The sequence below is a fragment of the Streptopelia decaocto genome (assembly GCF_964273445.1).
Source record: "Streptopelia decaocto genome assembly, chromosome: 12".
In the NCBI taxonomy this organism is placed as follows: domain Eukaryota; kingdom Metazoa; phylum Chordata; class Aves; order Columbiformes; family Columbidae; genus Streptopelia; species Streptopelia decaocto.
In genome coordinates this window covers 15,836,994-15,855,032 of record NC_138667.1, presented here as the reverse complement: position 1 = coordinate 15,855,032, position 18,039 = coordinate 15,836,994, and the positions used below count along the sequence as shown (strand labels likewise).

The 18,039-nt window shown below is 35.9% G+C and overlaps 2 protein-coding genes across 2 annotated transcripts in view; one reads left to right on the top strand and one right to left on the bottom strand.

The window, feature by feature from the left end:
• Positions 1-18,039, top strand: part of DOCK2 (dedicator of cytokinesis 2) — a 169,785-nt gene that overhangs the window by 61,733 nt on the left and 90,013 nt on the right. The window lies entirely within an intron of this gene.
• Positions 5,707-13,871, bottom strand: INSYN2B (inhibitory synaptic factor family member 2B; the record flags this gene model as incomplete). The annotated part of the gene is made up of 3 exons (XM_082063592.1): positions 12,535-13,871; positions 9,935-10,009; positions 5,707-5,893 (listed from the first exon to the last, which is right to left on the bottom strand). The coding sequence occupies exons 1-3, from the start codon at positions 13,854-13,856 to the stop codon at positions 5,707-5,709; spliced, it is 1,584 nt and encodes a 527-aa protein (XP_081919718.1). The 5' UTR covers positions 13,857-13,871.

Here is an 18,039-nt window from a genome sequence, read left to right as displayed (position 1 = left end):
AGCTCAGCTCATGCTCTGTGTACCACCTTCAGTTCACCCAGTTCATTTGCAGGTCTGCTTTAAAACTTCTTGAAAGGACCAAACCTGTTGAAAGCCTGAGTGCTTAATCTTTAAAAAATGAAGCACATAGTCAGAAATTATGGCCTTCTGAGCTAAAGTTGCTGGAAGTATGGTGAACTCTGCAAGTCTAGGTGGGATGTATGGAATAGCTGCTGGTTTAAATTTACAAGACCTGCCATTCCTTGCAAGTTTGATGTCTTACACTAGCTAGAGTACTGGATTTTATTTACCCAAGGTTTCTTTTGCTTTCTGACAGTGATAAGCATGTTAATTTTCATATTCAGGTGTCCTTTTCACAATCTTCTAGCTTGTTGGCAGAGAAGGAGTTAAAAGGATTTTGGGTTACAGTTGCCTTTATCTTTTCTTGCTACAATGCCAATTGAATCTAAGGGAAGGTGCTGTGCTCAGCTGGTGAAAGCCTGCTGGGAGCTTTGCTCCTGTAATTATTGGGAAGCGAGGGCTCGGAGGACATCATCCCTTCAGGACAGGGTGTCTGTGATGGAAAAGTAATTTAGCTCTCTGCAGCTACTGCAGAGAAGACTTACTTAAATGCCACTCTTGCCTTCATTGTGATGTTCTGCCACTTGAAGGCTTTAACAGCTGCTGGGTTATCTTCACAATATAAAAAAAATCCTTGACTGTTGGTAGTTGAAGTGCTTTTAGGCTTGTAATAGAGGGACAAGTTTATTGTCAGAAGTTGGCTATTCGAGCTTTGTATTTAATACTTAATGAAATTTAAACTCTTAGTTAAAGGGTGTTGAGATGTGGTTAAGTCCCTACTGCAGTAATTGTAGAAGTAAACCATATAGGAGCATGTGGTGTGCAGAAGTACTTGGTTAGGTAAATAAAAATATCACATTTACATTTTAAAGCTTTTCTTCGGTACTCCCAAACTTCATTTTGTTCACAATATCAATTTAGCATGATGAAGAGACTGTAGTTATGCTACACAGAAAAGGTTTTAGAAAATATTTATGTAAGATATTGTACTAACACTTTGCTGGAAACAAAACAGTGTGCTCAGTTAACCAAAGCTCCTCTAGATAGCACACAAGTCTTTGGGGAAATAATGACCATAGAAACAATTTGGTAGAGCTGCGGTGGTTGGAGAATATGATATATTCAAATATACACACAGCCTAGCTGAAAGTTCCAGCTTTATTCAGTGTTCCAGTTGAAATTGAAATCCTTTTCAAAGCTACAGAATTATTTCACAAAAGAGAGAAATTTCCCATTTATTTTTCTTTTCCAAGGAACAATTGTTCACTTCCTTTGTAACATAAATGTTGTTTGTTATTAATTGACTCCTGAAACCTAAGAAAAATATCTCATTTTATTGCAAAAGATAACATCACATTTAAAGAACCTAGAAATTTAGAAAATATACATTAGATAATACATTTCATTAGGAAGGTGCTTTGTATCTAAGCTGGCATAATTACTAAGGATTGTGGCTTTTTCGAATGACTTGTAGTCCACAAAATTCTAGCAAGTCCTGTGTGAAATGCTGTTACATGACAAAGAGAAATCAGTATTTTATTTTCATACATTCTGTATTTTTTAAGAAACTTAGGTTGACTCCTTAAAACAGCAATTTCAAATACAGTAGTTCTGGACTCTGCCATGTTCTGTGCAATGCTTTACAAACAGCATATTGTACTTGTCATGTAAATATGTATTTCAGAGAATCCTACAATATTTTGTATGCAAGTGCTGTCAAGTAGCTTTGGGTTTGTGTTGTGGGGTTTTTGGGGGGTGGGTTGTTTTTGTTTCTATTTTTTTTGGGGGGGGTGTGTGTGTTTATTTTCAATTTAGTTGGAGACCATGTTTGTATGTATTTGTAACATATATTTCCTACTCTGGGAGCTGGTTTTAGGCATTACACTGTAATCGTCTAAATCAGAGAAGTTTTTATAGCCAGTACAGTTATCTTCTAATGCTCTACCCATTTCTGTTGCTTTTCTAAATTTGATATCACAAATTGCATAGTGTGTATCTGGTAATTTTCTTAAATTTCCTATATTAATTAATAATTGATTGCTAAAATACTTAAAAATATTAAACAAGAAAACAAAAAGCAATGCTTATATTTTTTCACATATCTTACATTCTCCAATTATGTGTTGCAAAGCTATGAAATGTTAGGTGTTTTGTGTTGCTAAGATATCAACATTTCTCTGTTAAATCTAAACAAAACGTATAGCAACTAAGCACTCTTACCCTCTTGCTGTGGCTGATGCATACCATGACTAACACTTCCCCACTGTTACCTTTTAATATAATAAATAGCCTTTCATGCCAATAAATGCCCATGTTGTCTAAAATTCTATGTAGAAGGCCTATTGTGTGTGAGGTGCTGTGGAGAAGACTGGATATAATAACTTCTTGCAATTAGGAGGTGTAGCTTTATTGTGGAACTATGATGCTTATCCTTTTGTAGGAATAATTGACTTCTGGCCTACTTTTACTTAATTTTCAGTCAAAGTATTGCGTGATTGTTGTTGACAGTCGGACTCTGGAAGGAGAATGAGGGACTTCTGTCTGTGTTTTAGAGAAGTCATTTGTTTGGATGTTAAATATGTATTTTAGAACTTGGCTGGCTGATGCTACTACTGCTTACTCAAGAAAAATCTCCTTTATACTGAAGTTCTGAAGTAGAGAACCCTGGGAGCAACCTTTCTGAAGGACAGTGCTACAGCAGCACTCTAATTTCATAGTTTCTTTCAAGGAAAATGAATGCCTTGAAGGGGGGGAACTTGAAAACACTTAACAGAGGGCAGGCTGAAAGACAAGTGAATGTTCTTAAATTGCAGCATTGGGAGCTGGGAGTTGGCTGGCCCAGATACTTGGAGTGTTCCTCTGCTGCTGGGTGTGCATATGGCAAAAAGAGAATTTCATATCCGTATATAAATAATACTTACTTTAGTGATAGAGAATTGAAAAACAACTGACGGAGAACAAAGACTAATTTTGACTGAAAGATTAAGGATTAAAAATAGTCTAAAATTCTGAATTCCATCAAGATCAGACATTAAAATATAAAACTTGTAACCATTTAAATCAGTACATTTCAGTTTTTCAGAAGTACTGGTGTTTGTGCAGGTCATAAGAAAGACTGAGAGCCTTACTTAGAACTATCTTTGGTTGGACTTTCTTAAACTAAATAGAGTATTTCTGTTCTTGCATAGTTTTCCTGACCCCAGCAATTGATTTTTGCTATGTGGTGAATCAAAATACTGTGGTTTGTTTAAATAGAATAATCTGGATACTTTGGAGAATATATTGAAGGCATCACATTCATTACGCATGCAAACCAAAATCAGACAGCTTAAAATGAGGTTTTTTGTGCTTATTAACAAAAAGAAAGACAAAAAAATTGCTTTTACATGGTAACAAATTATTGAAAATCAATTCACTACAGAAAAGTAACTTACTGGTTTCGCTAGTGTTACGCAAGTTGGTATTGCTTATTATTATACCTTTAACACAGAGAATATTAATCTTAACATGTTATTTTAATACGCAAGGAAAACTTAAACACTTATAAGTCCTTCATTGTATCAACTATAGAGACTAATGCAAAACGGGAATGCTGTTGGCATACCAGCATAAGCAGTACATGTATTTGAGTGTAATATAATGACATGGTCTGATGTAAAAACTGAATTCTTACCTTTGTTATACCCGCAAATTATTATTGAAGAGCATTTCTGACTCACTACATGCATCCTTTTTCATCATAAGAAATTGTATAAGACTTTTCTTTTGAGAAACCTCCAAAATAATACTGTTGTGCCTGTCATTTCCATCCTGACTGAACTTAACATGAAATTGTTTCTTGAAACTGTCAGTCCTTTACAATTTTGATAAAGTAAGCCATGTCACATATAATGTGCTCTTTTAAATGAAATCTAGTTTTATCAAAAAACTTAGTTCTTCCAGACAAAATTCTTCTGTGCAAAATTGTTTTTAATGTGTTTTTATATGTGTAATTAACCCTAAGAATTGAAGGAACACAGAATTGTACAAAAAGTGTACAGACATTTTGAACTAACATTGAACAGTTAATACAATATAAGTTAGAAAAATAGGATCCAGGGGTTAATTTATTGAATACCCTGGCACCATTTGAACTAATTAACCAGAGTCACTTCTAAGAAAAGGTCTGCAGTACATTCCACTAAACATAAAATACATTATTTGGGGTTTCAGGGTGCCCTTTAAATTTGCTTTGGAAAAGCCTTTTCCCCTCTGCCCCCCATATGAAATGTGACCATGTTTTTATGAGCAAAATAATAATATCACCAACTATTAGGTTACATTGGCATACTCTGTGCTAGCTGGTAACTCAATTATATTTGAAGGAAAGAAATTGATGCATTGACATCTGATAAAATACTTTCAATACGTATATTTTTTGGATATAATACAGATAAGTTCATTAAATACTATTTTTATTATCAGTTTTGTATCAACTTATATCTTAAGGCAAAAAAAACCCCACATCTTGGGACATTTTGGTATAGAGGGACAGGTCTTAAATAATTTAGCAAGACCGTAGCCAAAATGGTTATTATCCTCTGTTCAGCAATTGTGTGATGGCATCTGAGGCGTTGTGTCCAGTTTTAGGCTTCCAGATAGATGAAAGACATGAGTTACTGGAGGGAGAGCGCCAAGGTGAGTGCGGCTGCACGTAAAAGGTGAGGAGAGACAGTGAAAATTGCATTTGTTCAGGCTTTAATAAGTGATAGCTTAGGAGAGAGGCTTTATTATCCATTTCATTCTTCTGGAAGGTGTATTTGGATGGGGCAAGATGTAATGGACCAAAGTCAGAACACAGGAAATTCAGATCAGAAGTTAAGAATAAAACTGGAACAGCTTGCGCCAAAAGGTTATGGATCCTTGTCTATGGAGATACTCAAAGCTCAAATTCACCCAGTTGGACCTTGTTTGAGTAGGGGCTTAACACTCAAATTCCAGAGATATTCTATTGTCTTATGACTCTTTTTCAGAGAAGTCTTGTTAAACAGCTAAAACTTCTAAATGGGTGATTTTTAAATGGAACCAATAAAAGGACAGAATAAAACTTAACCTGAAATTCATTTTTTTGTTGATAAATGTTAGATGACAGAAAAAAAAATCAGTGGTGATGTGAAATAATTTTAATTGTCTCTTTTGAAGAGAGATTGGTTTGAAAAATGTAGATTTCCCTGAATTTGTTCTTGATTATGCAGTTTGTTTAAAGATCAATGAAGATTTTTACTTTTAGTCCATTTTGCTTATAAATAGGAAATAAAGACTGTGTGGCACCATTAGCTGTGTTTACCACCGTTTTTTTAAAGTAGAGACTTAAACCTCTTTATTTTTGGAAAGTTGAAAAAAAATGTCCTTACAAAGCATATGAAAGTGTCCTTGGAAAAAATGAGAGCTTCCTTTTGAAAGAAACCATTTCTTTTTGAAAACAGCATCTTCACGCGCCTTTGCTCAGTGAGATGATGTAAGTAAATTCAATACTTTTGGTTTTTCAGATACTCTAATTAAACATTCTTTAGCTTTGCGGTTCTGTAATAGCACATTTCAGGCGTGTGCTCTCCGACCTCTTTCTGTTCCAGTGTCTTTTGAAATGTAAGAGGATCCCTAAGGAAGTCAAATCCACCAGAAGCATTTTCTTTTCACCTTCTTGGTTTTTCTTCTGAACTCCTTTTTCTCGGGAGCTGGGGGATCAGGTGGCAGCTTCTGAGGTGAAGCTGAAGCTGGATCTTGGTCTACGTGGTCCAGCATTTTCAAAATCTGGTGAAATCTTCCTTCTTGTTGTCTGAAGTCGTATTCCACACTATACAAAAAGGAAGCGATTCAAGTTAGTGAGAAATTCCCTCTTTAAGAAACACATGCAAAGGATGCTTACCTCATTAGAATAATTTGGCATTAGTCAATATTAGAGCTTGGTTAAAACACGAAGGTATATAAGTTGCTACTTTGAAAATAAATCCTTTCTTAAACTTTTCTGAGGGAAAACTTTTTCTTATATAAGCACTCCAGCATTGTGCCCAGAACAATGCAAAAAAAATAAGGGAGAAGAAATGAAAATGTACTAGCATGACATTTTAATCCGTTTTATTCAATAGCTAGATTTTGATACTGTAATCTAATTCTGTCATATGTTTGGCATGAATTCAAAACTCTCATGTGTTTAACTTTGGTAAATGTGAATGTCTCCCGCTAGGATACCTGCTAGAACGAAAAAGACATGAAATTAAGCAAATATATAAGTCTTTGAGATAAGTGGTATTAGCTAACAGGAAAGTAGAATGTAACTCATTTTCTCCATTGAGACCAATAATTACAATTGATGACAAATGAGAGCCAAGATGTTAATTAGATAAGAGCAGATATGTGCATAACGTAAGGTTCGAGAGAATCAATGCGGATAGTGATTAAGCAGCCTGATGCAGACAGCACAGTTAAACAAAAACAAAGAAAAAGTTAGATAAGATGCAATGCTGTCTGGTTTTTCTTTATTTCAACCGTCATTTCTGGGCAGGAGAGTGGGAACTCTGTCAAATATGTCTGCTGTGCAAGTTTTAGCAGGTGAAAGGGAGAGACGAAAGGAGCGGGTTGTATTCTCCATAATGCAGGAGCTTTGGGAGGAAGGAGGAGGCATCATCAGAGGGATGCTGGATGTCACCGGAATGGGGCACTGAGTAGGAAACTCTCTAAAATTAGTAAATATGCAGATCCTTAAACATTATCAGTTGTGAGTATTTGTATGCATATAGAAATCCATGAACATCGTTGAATAAATTGTTGAAATTAACTAGAAGCTTGGTTGCCTTATAATGAATATGTTTTAGGGTTTTTAATGAAATGAAACAACTCAGTTGGCAAAAAGAAAGCAACAGGAGTATTCTAATTTAGAATATCTGGAGAGGTATCTCAGGACAGGGAGCAATACATAATAAATATGAAAGAAGCAGAAGAAAGTGATATAAATGGCAAATTTGATCAGTGTCCTCAATTTTATCTGAATATTGCTACTACTGCAGCATAATGCTTTTCAGTATTCACAGATCACAAATACTAGAGAATTAAATGTTTGGTTTATAGTGTATGTAAGGACAGCATCTGCTAATGTTCCTGTTTTCTTCCCTTTTTGAAAGTTTTTAAGTTCATGTTTGAGTGATCATTTCTAGAGGCAAGAGGTTGATTCAGTCTTCATTTAATACTGTGCCTTATATGCTGAGATAACTGTTTTCCGTTGCTACTTGCATTGGCTTATTATAATACAAGTATTAGTCTTACAGGATCTAGATTGAAAGTCACAAGTCATCTCGCATAACCTTGCTGGATAGTTAATAAAGCTAAACTTAGAGCCACTGGAGACCTATTCCCTGCTAGACTGAAAAGCTCTTTATTACTTTACTGATCAGTGTAATCCACATTTGGATTGATATGAGATTAGGATATTGATTGACTTGAGGACTGCTTACAATGTGCATGATAAAGATGGTTCAGTGAGAGTGAGCCGACATTCTGCTTGTGCAGTGTTTGAATCACTGAGGTTCTTCAAGAGCAGGAAAATGGCAATCAGGATGAAACATGTGAATCTATAGTTAATGGCCACAGTGATGTTATGTTAGTGGAAAAATTACTTGCATGGATTTTTTAGGCTACATAAATCACAAGAATTGCAAGGGTTCGTCTAGAGTAAAACCTGATAACAATTACCTCTTTCAGAATGGTGGCCACTGCATATGTTATGAACATGAAATATTAGTTACTCAAGATGCTTTTTGCTTAACCACGTCTTGTGGAACATCTCTCTAAAGTGAAAACTATTATGTTTCCTTGTTGTCCTCTGTTTTGTCTCTTTAAATAGAAACTCTTTAGAGGAACTGCGTTCTCTTGTATGTATTCTACTAATCATTGCACTGTAAGCCTCCAGGCATCATTATCATTATAAACTTCCTAGTAAATCAAAAAGGCACATCAGTGTTTCATTTCTTCCTCCATTCTTTCCTTCAAATACTTGTGCTTGTCACTCAGAATCTTTCCTGTATTCAAACAGTGTTTATTCTGAAGAGAGAAAAAGTCCTGTGGTAAAGGGTAGTTTGTACATAAATTCTAGAGTGATCTCTGTTCCTGTCAAAATACACAGGGGTTATTTGTTCAGAGACAATGACCAAGTAAAGGAAATCTTCCTTTTTATACAGCTTCAGCCTGTGCTTTTGGATAAGTCATGTAATTTCCTGGAGTATCCGGTGGACCGAGAAGACTAACAAATTTGTCTCAGAGGCGTTGTGGTGTTTAATGTGTGACATATCAGTTACTTTGAGAGTTCATTGCCAGAGGTTTAGGACATTGGCACTTGACTGAGTTGTATGTTGAACAATTGGGTCTAATGCTCTGTCCGTACTTGACTTTACCTAACAAGCTTCCTAAGCTTGTTGTGCTCATAGTGCTAACAAACTGGCAAAGCTCATGGGCTGACATATTCTTTGCAATAAAGGCAAATTTTTCAACCTAGAAGAGAAATTATCTTACCTTTTATTTTAGTAAATGTAAAAATGTTTAGCCATCTATAGCCTCTGGATTACTAATAAGTATAAATATCTTTGAAGGTATAAACAATTTCTAGGAGATGTTTCAAATCAACTTCTCCTTAATTTTGCAGCGGAATGTCTAACTTGAACACCTGATCTTCACAATATGTGACTGGAAAGCTTATTTTCCACTGAGCTTTTCAAAAAACCTAAACTTTAATACAGTACAGCACATCAGAAAGATGATACATATAGCAAGCAAAATGAGCATGCGATTTAAGTAAGTAGCTCATCAGCTGCAAAGTCCTTTAAGTCTCCCTCACAATAAAAGGAATGCAAAAAGACAAGATTAAAGTAGCAGTATTATAATTTCTCCACTACCTTTGGTTTGAATACATATTCTCTGCTTCTCCAAATAAGGCCTAAGACACCATATGTAAATGCTGATCATGCATTCACTTTCCTCTTCATCCTCTGAAGTCTGCAGTGTGTGGCACTACTGGAGAGGATCTAAAATGGCAAAGTGTAAGCTCCAGCTCCGATTACGCTGCAGTTGTGCAATATGTTACTTAATATCTTGTGAAGCCCAGTAAATCTTAATCACGTAACTGAAGATGTGTGTTTTCTGCCTCATAACTGAGGTTGCAGAGAATGTGTTTACAAATTGGTGGAAGCCTTATAAAATCCTGAGTAGACAAGCTATGTGTGCGGCATAACCAAGACTTGGTACGTACTGTTGTTCTGGATAATGGCTGGTGAGCTGAAGACTCTTACAGTGTGTTTGTATAGACTCAGCATTTGAAACGTGCACACCTTCCAGAACACAACACGTTCAGTCGTAAGAGTTTACCATAAACTGCAGTTTATATTTGGAGTAACTTACGCTCAAATTGCACTCTCTTAAAATAATAACAAATAAACATTTACTGAAGTGGGAAGTGTGGGAGTTGTTTTTCACATAAGCATGAACTGTAGCTATAGCTTCCTGGCATTTGGAGAATTGAGTGCTTATCTTTTCCAAGATCTAAATTTGGGAATTTCATCATCTGAAACAGCATGAAAGGTTTTCAAAGCATGCTAGTGATAATAACGCTATGAAACATTAGTGGGAAATTTCTATTTGAATTTTAAGTACAGTAACTCTTTCAGATAATACCAATATTAATTATTTTCTACTCAGGAAAACAAACCAACCACCTCATGCATACCACTTCATCTTCTGTTAAAAACTGGATTAATAAAAAGTAAGACCTCTTATAGCTGTGAGCAAAACATTGTATTGTACATTTGTGAGAGAGACAGACAACACACAGTTCTGTGAAGGAGTGAAGTACCTGTAAATGATACATGCCGTGTTCTGACAGGTGCTGCAGTTGTTGAGGTCTTGACCAGTGTGATAGAAATTACGCCTGTAATAGACAGTAGTTCATTTATAGATGAATTAACAGATGTCTGAATCTTTCATGAATAAAAATAGTTCTGTTCACCACTTATTTTATCTTTACTAAAAATTCTGGTGTCAAACTCTAAATTAGAAAGTTGCTTTAAAATCCCCAGACTTTATGTTGATTTATGTTTTTATTTTTTTTGTCTTCCCTATCTCATGCTGTTAAGATTCTGATTGTCGGTTCTTGCATGAATACTTGTTAGGAAAACACAGATGTGCGACTGCTTCTTACAAACTTATAAACACACTTATATTCTTATAAACACCCTTTAAAGTATTTGAATATCCATGCTTTTGGTGAATCAATCTTATCTCTGCCCTTATGCTTTAAATTCTTTCCCCTTTTCATGTTTCCTCACTTGACTATAAACAAGTCAGGTTTTTACTGCGAATACTATACAAATTTGGAGTGTTGAGAAAACAAGAAATTGGACTTAACACCAACTAGAGTTGAATTATTTTGATGATGGAGAGATCTGCATTATAAACAATTTGTGGTCGGTAGCTCATCTGAAGGATGCGTAACACACACTTAATGAGTATAAGTTATTTGAAGTAGGGGAGTTCAGTTGATACCAAATAATTTCCTGATTTATTTTGGAATTAAAGTGGAGGTTCTTCATGTACCTCATTGTGCTACTTCCACAAGTACTTTTATTATGGAAACCGTGGAAACTAACAGAAGTATTTTTTATATTAAGAGCCAGATGGACATTACTCAAAATGTTTCAAGATAAAAAAGATTATCTCTACAGAGTAAAATGAATGCTAACTTGATTTATATTATTGTAATGTTTTAAATGAATGTAAATTCATTCATATTTGGAGCGTGAGTGGGAGAGTTATACATCAGAAATGCAAGAAGGTAATTTTGACTCCCAGATAAAATACTTTGAGAAAGAAAGAATTCTTCAAAATAGATTTATTTTTCTTCAGAAGTTGCAGGAAAATTGTGGTGTATAAAATCGTGGCTTCAGTCAGGTAAGTCCTGACAGTTTTTGCACACCCACACAAACCTCTCGTGTCCACATGGGAACAAGTGCAAAGACCTGGTGCTGAGCCACAGGAGCAAGTCAGTGTCATACTTTGTGCTAATTCTATGCAATTGAACCTACACAAAAATCTCGATGCCACCTTCTTTTTGTCATTGCAGAGTTTGTAGAAATGTGGAAGATTATCACATTGATTCCTTAATTGTAGTCAGTAAATACTGTTGATACCAGTTATGCATAAATGATTATTCTCGATGCCTAAGCTAGCTGTGCCAAGTAAAAGTAAATCTATGATAATGTAGGCTCCATGTTGTTATATCTTTAAAAAATAAATGTAAATGGAACCTTTATTCTCTTGATACTTTGAATGACAAAAATTATTTGACGGATTATAGGCCACTGTCATAAAGCAGAACTTTAAAATGTATCCTAGATGCGTTTACTGTAAGTAGGAGCTGCTTAGAATAGAATAGAATGCTTTAGAAAGCATTATTAGGATATTCTAAAACCTGTTTTGAGCATAGAAATATATAAAATTCTATTTTATCCTTGTCCTACAAAGGTGTCCAATCTCTAGACATTAGTTGCATTTATAATATTATTATTATTTACAATGAGTCAGTTGCATAAATAAGCTACTTAAATAATATTTGCAACCTTGGCTAATAGTCACTGTGAGAGCAGACTGAAAATAAATACAGGTCATGAATTCTTATGATAGTGCAGAAAGTCATTCTGAAGTCAGATTCTGAAGTGAGTTCTTGCTAACAATCTTCACATGCTGTATGTTCATGGTTTGAATCCCTTTTAAACACCTGCCTCCACCTCCTGTGAAATCTTCCTGACATATTGAAGCTCCTGAAGTTTACCTGGCCTCCTGCCTTTTCCTGGTTTTAAGGCGTTCCCTTTAAGGCTGTTTGTGGTGTCACAAAGTGTAACTGGTCCCCAAATGTCTGCAGATGCTATGCTTTAGCCACTAATACTTTTGCTTGCTTATGAAGGCAGTAGTAATTTACTGAACAAAAGCATGGGTTTGCTGATATAAACTGTTTCAGCAAGAGGACTGCTTTGGCACTAAGTGCGTATCTGGCCTTGCTATTTAAGAGAGAACTGACTTGCCATATGTTTCTACATACGTTATTACATTAGGCTGTTGGGCTTTGTTGTTCTACTGCATAGATTTTAGCTAGCTGGAGACTGCCAGCTTTCAGGTGTCAGTGGCTTTGTATCTGCCACCATAAATCTGAATAAAAAAATGAGTCAATAAACTGTGTCTCACACTGGATTTAGTAAAGGCAGTGTCAGCTAAAGCCAAACTATAAAGAGACTTCCTTCTCTGTTGAAGCTCGAATACCAGAAAAAGGGCGAGATACTGGTTTTGCAAACTCATCGTTAAATATCACAAGAAAGATATTTTTTCAGTAGCAAAGGTTAAAAGAGTGCTAACATCTACTTTACATTTGTGATGAATTACTGATATTAAAATGCACCATACCCTTCACTGAGGGCTCTGGATTTTTCCAGGTCTTGGATTACATTCAAAAGGACTTTAATCTTCTCCTGGTTTGACTGCAAGGATTCCTCTACAGACTGCAGCCTGCCTTGTAGGGCACAGAGTTCGCCATGTGCCAAATGAATTTGATTTATTTCGCTAATCTCTGTCTTGCTTTGTGGTTTTATTTCATTCCTTGGCAGATAAGACTTTGTGTGAAATCCTTCTAAACAGCTGTTACACTGAGAAACATCTGACTGGGTAGAATTTTTCTCGATTTCAGTATTACATGACAGAACAGATTTTGACGCATTACTGCTTGTCGATGACATTATTGTGTGATCATCGTTCGTTAATGTCGCACAGCTTGAATCTGTTTTGTGCTCTCCTGCCTGTTGATAGTTTCTGAGGCAACAAGGAGATGAACTGTGGTTTGATGGAGGTGATAATGGAGCGGTTGCCTTGCTGCTTGAATCTTCGCTGGTAACAGGCAACTCAGAATCACTTTTGTCTGCTTCACAAGAGTCGGAATGTGGATTACATTCACTGCAGTTAGTAGAATTGCTTAGGCAAGGGTATGCTTTTTCAGAATTAGATGACAGCGTTCTGTTTTCATTATTTTTGTTTCCATTTATGACAGTAGAAGAATGTAGTGAGTTACTTAAATTCATGGTTGTGTTTGGTGCATCCCTGCAAACATTGCTGTCTTGTGGAAAACTCACATGTATGTATTCAGGTACCTGTGTGGAAACAGTCGTCTTCTCTGCTGCTGAGAAATCATCTGAGTGGATTGGTCCATTGCTTTGTGCTTTTGATGGTCTTTGACTTAATTGACCATTCACTTCACTATTCCTAAATCCATCTTCAAAATGATCAGTTATTCTTAAGTAGCAGAGATCTGAAGACATAATGTCTTGTTCAGAAATATTGCCATTTACTTGGATAGAATTGGCAGGCTCAGTTGGCATTTCTGTTAATGACTTGCTTACTGTCAGCTTTTTCTTTTTAAAAACCGGGAAGTGTTTCCTGAGGCTGGGAGATGTTTGTATGGCAATATTCCGAAGCCCCTTCTGAGCTTTTGGGAAAGATGGAGATTGATGCAGCAAAAAATTGTGATCCGTAAATATTTCTGTTCTTCCAGTGGTGAATGCTAGATTTTGGGCAGGATTAGTATCCAGTTCTGCCTTTGTGTTCACACCATCATCCTTGAATCGAACTTGCTGAGATTTGCTCCTGCGGTGGTGTGGCTGTCTCATGAAATCAGCTGAATCTAGACTGTTCCTTTTCAGTAGCACTGGGCGCATTTTCATGTTTTGCTGGGCCATTGAATCACAATTTAAAGTCTGTAAGTAACGTGTTTATTTGTGAGCCATTTCATTTGTCATTTGAACTGTATGTTATGGTTGTTCCTAAGATGCACAGGAATATCTTACACCTGAAGAAGCTAAGTTTGTCATTCTTCTTCTTGTTATTATGTAGACTTTTAACTGACATACTCTCTTTAGGGATGCTTTTTCAGAGTTAATTGCTGATTAGACCAAACACTAAAATAAAGAAATTAAATATCAAATGGGAGGAGAGATTTCTTGTATCTAGGGAAGGCTGAAATCCTTGTGTTCTGAAGCTTATGTGATCTTTGCATTACCAAGTTGTAACAGGCTGTTTTTCTTACACATAACTAATTTAAAGGTAAGGTTGAGTCTATGGCTTTTCTGATGGCTCTTGTTTGACAGTCAGCTCCATTAGTCATCCAGCTTTTTTTACGACTGACCAATCACATATGGTTTATTTGCATGTTGTCTAAACAACAGCCATAATAACTTAGGGTGGCATTTTCATTTCCATTGCATAGTTGTACTGATGGAATATATCCATTAATACCAAACTGACTTGCTTTCTTCAGAGAGAGCTTTTCTTCTTCAGCCATCTTTTTATGTTGCAAAGGAAACTAATCTTCCCAAACAGTTATGCAATGTGTAACCACTTCTGACCAGGCGAAAATCCACCATCCAGTGGGTTTCAGTGAGATGAGTTATTGACGTGCAGTTGTTATTCAGTTCATGCAGATCCAAGGCCAGTCAGATCCAAGGGACTGTTTCCTTTGGGGAAGTTCTGTACATGCTGTGGCACCAGAAGGGTGATCCAGACCAGATAACCAGGACATGCACAATAACAGCAACTGTTTCCTGAAAGTAAAAAGACAACAGATGTAGATGAATAAACTGTAATTTTCTTCTGCTGTCTCCTAACGACTTTTCACCTCTAGTGATTTTGTAACTTAGGCATTGAGATACTTCTATAGAAACTGAAAAATGTTTTATAATTTTGAAGTAACTAAGGTTTTCTTCATATTAAACACAAAGCACCAACAATGGATCTAAAATATTCAGAACAGCAGTTTTCTCCTAGTGATCTGTACTCATGTATGGGCCTCAATCTGGTCCCAAATACAGATCTTAAAACGTAAATGTTCGGGTTTGATAATGGCTGTTAAATCCTGGTGTGGATGAAAAGTCAAAAAACTGAACAATACAAATGTGAACTCTTATTTTGGAGGCAAGTTAAGGTTCAAACAAAACTCGGGTTTATTTCTAATTATTATTCTTATTTTTTTAGAGTTGCTCATTTCAAAGTGTTCATATTTGAGTACAATTCTTGGTCAAGGAAAAAATTATTTTAAAATGTCATTAAGGCAAATGGAAGCTTTTCTGGGGAGAAACCATCTTTTTCCCATGATGTATCAATTATTTGGGTATCAAGACTCAAATTGGCTGCACAGACAATGTAAATTGTCCTTGTCAATTTGCGTGCAGGAGATTGGCCTGTAAAGCCGTGATTTGTCATGTTTGGTCCAGAAGAAAATGAACATTAAACATTTTGAGTGACCACTAAAACTTACATTTCTAAAAAAAACAGGCCAGTATTACAGTCATAATGAGCATGTATTACATTAGAAAGACTGGAGTAAAGTAAAAGGTGACATTTTATTGTGGAGCCAGCTGTTAGCAAAACTTTACTTGCAAGTATTTTAGTCTTTATCAAGTGTAATGTAAGACCTAATCTTTTTGTAAGACCCTAAAATAAAGCTTCAACATATTTTTCCCAGCTGGCTTTTCAATTATGATAATGTTTGCTGCAGTGATATCTTATTCACAGGTGAAGGGGTAATGAGCATTGACCTCTTCCAAGATCTCTCTGTTCTATAAAAACAGTAGTAGTAGTGAAATTTGAAGTGCTAATGAATAGTCGCTCCAAATGCAGACCATGGATGCATCCCCTGTCTTGAGCAGCAGGATGGGCCGTTTGTATGTCAGTACTCAAGTGTACAAGCGGATGATGGATTGAAGGTGGTAGGACGGCCAGGCTGGGTGATGGGGGTTTGATGGGTTGAAGGGCTGGGCAGTGCATTGTTTCCTTTTCCCTGGCATAGAAACCCATGATGTGTTGACCGGTGGCACAACAGGGTATGATAGAGATATGTAACAAGACATTGCTAATGAAGATGTGATATACTAGAGCTGCAAGAAGAAAATATAAAGGCAGTTAAAGTGAAAACTAAGGCTTGCACTTCAACCATGTGAGTAAGTGACTTCATATATGACTAGCAATCACATAGGCCAAGACGCATCTTGTTGCTTCAATATTTTTATGTCAAAATGTAATTACTTCGATAGAATTATTGTCGGCAACGTTTCTGTTACAAATTCAGATTTGTTATGGCTTCCTGAGGTGGAATATGTAGGTGAGGGCATGTCATATATTGTTTGAATTATCTACATTTAACTTCTTTACATTTTAGCTAGGACTTCTCACTGCATATTTCTGTAGTGTTAAGGGTGGTTTTGCTATTTTTTACCCAAGTAATCACTGTGATAGACTTCCTCACAAATGTGAATTCTCCTACCCAAATCATTCCAGAATAGTTTGAGCTGAAATTTGGTATATGCAATGAATAGTGCTAACCAGCAGCAGATTTTAAGTACTGAATTCAAAATTCTTTCATGAGATGTACCTCTATGTAAAATTTTCCCTGTATTTTTAATAAGATATACTACATCTGAAACCATCTGCTTAGAACAGAATAGGGATAACAGGGTAAATTTATGCAAAACATGGGGAAATATTCTATGGGATTTTTAATAATCAAAAGTAGTTTGCTTTTAGGATTACAGTGATTTTAAAGATGCACTGAATTCCCAGCATATTGTTAATTTACTATTAATCCTGTTCCCTGTTAATTTACTGGTGGCTTCATATAGCCTTACTACTTCCGTCATCTTTTATTTAAGCATTGCACAAACTTCACTGTATTTAATTTACAAGAATTGATGAGATGGGTGCAATGGGAAGGATCTTGTTAGAGAATATATATCGATCTGTTATGTAGTCTCATGTAACATTTAGGCAATATAATATCATTTAAGCAAAGTAATAATGTGATGTTGCTCTATTATTAAGTTTTAGAAGAAAGTGAGTGTTGGATGGTTTCACTGCACAGCAAAATGTTGCATAAGCTATTGAAGAAACAAATATGTACATTAATACCAAATTTTGTTTTCATGATATGCTGGCATTAAGTAACTTAAATCACGGTACTGCTTGTTCACTGCAAACAAGTATACACAATAAACAAGCCAAAGAGTTCTGCAAATAAGGTTCTAGTGCCAAGTTCTGAATTCTCCTGTCATCCACTAATTACCGGAGGCTTTTTACAGTTTTGTTTGAGATTTTATCCAAATATTGCTGTAGTGTTCTCCACTTCCCATCACAGCTGCTGTGCTCCAGGCAGATGGACTACTTTAAAGGTTATACTTGCCCAATTAAATTCAGAAAGAAGCTTAGAAATCTAATCCTTTGTGTTTTAAATACAAGTGAAAAGCCCTTAACGGTTTTGGGAGAGCTCTCTACTTTAGCTGTACAGACATGTGAGGTAGATCCTTGCGTTATTAACTTGCAAATTGCCATTTTAATGCTATCTGATTTTTAGCCGCAATAGTCTGGGGTTCATATGAATTGTTGTAATGACAGTTTTGATGCTGTTATTTATATTAAATCAAACTGAAATAAAAAAAAAAAATAGATAGGAATGCTCAAATAGTTGAATTGAAAACCCAAATTAGTGAATTCCTATGAGTTATAGCTGTCTGTTTAGATTCACAAATCAGTGTAACATTGCCAATTACTAAGTTTAAATAACACGTTCCCTTGCCCAGGATGGAATTCCTCCTTCTTTTCTTGCTCACAACTTACAGGTCTTGTTTTGCTCATTATTTCCCATGGACTGAAGCGTGAAACATTCTAAGGACCTATTTTCTAGAAATGCTTTCAATGTATTCATTTAACTTCTGTCACTTATAACAAAAACGCATATGTCAGTTTAAAATTTGTCTTGCACTGAGAACACTTTTGGCAGGAGAAGTTCACTGGGTCTGAATGTCTCCAAGGTTCCATCACCGCACATCCAGCCCCCTCCTCCCCATCCCTTCCCTGGGCAGCTGCTCGTCAGTG